This window comes from Octopus bimaculoides, chromosome 28, assembly GCF_001194135.2.
Source record: "Octopus bimaculoides isolate UCB-OBI-ISO-001 chromosome 28, ASM119413v2, whole genome shotgun sequence".
Taxonomy (NCBI): Eukaryota; Metazoa; Mollusca; class Cephalopoda; order Octopoda; family Octopodidae; genus Octopus; species Octopus bimaculoides.
In genome coordinates this window covers 4,057,389-4,059,642 of record NC_069008.1, presented here as the reverse complement: position 1 = coordinate 4,059,642, position 2,254 = coordinate 4,057,389, and the positions used below count along the sequence as shown (strand labels likewise).

The 2,254-nt window shown below is 36.6% G+C and overlaps 1 protein-coding gene across 1 annotated transcript in view; it reads left to right on the top strand.

Moving 5' to 3' along the window:
- Positions 1-2,254, top strand: part of LOC106873791 (leucine-rich melanocyte differentiation-associated protein) — a 25,334-nt gene that overhangs the window by 13,695 nt on the left and 9,385 nt on the right. Inside the window, exons 3-4 of the mRNA XM_014921301.2 lie at positions 843-982; positions 1,583-1,703. Of these exons, the coding sequence (XP_014776787.1) occupies positions 843-982; positions 1,583-1,703 (261 nt within the window). The remainder of the gene's footprint in view (positions 1-842; positions 983-1,582; positions 1,704-2,254) is intronic.

The following is a 2,254-nucleotide window of genomic DNA, read 5'->3' as shown; positions in this document are numbered from 1 at the left end:
GTCCCCCGTAACGTAGTGGTTCAGCAAAAATGACCGATAGAATAAGTACTAGGCTTACAAAGAATATGTCCTGGGGTCGATTTGCTCGACTAAAGGCGGTGCTCCAGTAAAAGAGAGTATATATATATATATATATATATATATATATATATAATCTGTTATTTTTTCATTCTTTTATTCCTTTCCTTGTTTTTTTGCCTTTCATCCTTTTGGGGGTCAATAAATTAAAGCCAGTTGCGTATTGGAGGTCGTCAATCTAATCGACTGGCCCCCTCCTCCAAAATTTCGAGCCTTGTACCTAGAGTAGAAAAAACTCTTTTATATGTTTCAGTCATTTGAAGGTAGCCTTTCTGGAGCACCGCCTTGAAGGATTTAAATAAGAGTTTTGACTGTTATTTCCAGCATGTAGACATACTCAGTATGTCTTTTAATTAATTTTAATCTATCAGTTATTTAATGCTTCTTTTGGCCCTGTAATCGCCTATAATATTGATTCTGTTATTATCGTTTTTTTAAATTGTTACATTGGATAATAACAGAATTAATGATATCATCACAAATTAATTTTTCATGAATTATTTTTCTCGTATATTGTTTGCTATTTGTATCGAGATTATTTCCACATTAGTGGCTGCCATGATTTCGGTGCAAAACGAATCAGTTGCGGCACAGACTTCAAAACGATAGGTAGGGAGTCTCTAATCATGGTAACACATGCTGAGGAAGCTAAGGCTAATTTAAATGCTGATGATATGTATTACATGTTTTTCTATGACATTCAAAGGCCTTTATTGTATATAAATCTCATTTGCTTCCAATTGATTTCCTTGACCTTCTCTTATTGATCTCCGATTCCTCTCCCACTTCCCGCTCTTGTCCACTCTCATTCTTGACCACAACACGATCCGCTCACACATAAAACTACCTGTCATGTCCGATCTACACACACTCTGGTTGAATCACAACAAGGTTGAAAATTTAGGTAAGTTTTTTTTTAATGCTATTTATTCGTTTATTTATCATAAATTCGTTATATGCAGGAGTAGCTGTGTAGTGTGTAGCTTGCTTCCCAACCAAATGGTTCAGGGTTCAGTCCCACTGTGTGGTACCTCGGGCATGTATCTTCTTCTACAGCCTCGGACCAACCAAAGCCTTGTGACTGGATTTGGTAGACTGAAACTGAAAGAAGCTTGTCGTATATATATATATATATATATATATATATATGGGAGTGGCTGTGTGGTAAGTAGCTTGCTTACCAACTACATAGTTCTGGGTTCAATCTACCAAATCCACTCACAAGGCTTTGGTCAGCCTGCGGCTATAGTAGAAGACACTTGCCCAAGATGCCACGCAGTGGGACTGAACCCAGAACTATGTGGTTGGTAAGCAAGCTACTTACCATACAGACAATCCTGTGCCTGTATATATATATATGTATATATAGCCCCAAATATACCATCTGTAGCCCCAAAACTAAACAATGCTTTGAGCAAGGCTCCACCCACCCTAACAAGCAATCCGTGCATTTCTGCATGAGTCTTGTTTATCTATTTCTCTGTCTGTCTGTTTGTCACTTCAGGTGTGTTCATATATTCCATCGCCAAAAGTTGTCCAAAGCTGAAATACCTGAGTTTGATGAACAACGATGCAGCACCGAGTTATTTCAATGGCGGCACATACCAGCAATATGTAGATTACAGGTGAGACATTTCTTCCCTTAACACTTTTAATACCAACCTGGTTGAAACCACCTCTGACTCTGTAGTACAAATGTCTTGTTTTCAAAAGTTCTCAATTAAAATCTTCCACCAAACCTTAGTCACAATTTATGTTCCTAACTCTAGCTTAATTATAACAAAGTTATTTTACTAAATTCTTTGTTATATTTAAAATTAATTGAAAGAAACACAGAGCATCTCAACAGAAATATGGTAAGAAAAGGGTTAAGAAGAAAAATAATCAGCAGAAGACATGAGAGAAGGAGACCTCAATGTGGTCACTTTATATGCTAGAAATAACAGCTTAAATTTTCTTCAATCCACACCCTTCCAACTGCTTCTAATGTCCATCTGCCCAAATGTAGAGGTGTTTTTAACCCTTTTGATACCAACCCGGCTGTAACCATCTCTGGCTCTGTAGTACAAATGTCTTGTTTTCATAAGTTTTGAATTAAAATCTTCCACCAAACCTTAGTCACAATTTATGTTCCTAACAGTAGCTTAATGATGATAAAGTTATTTTACTAAATTCT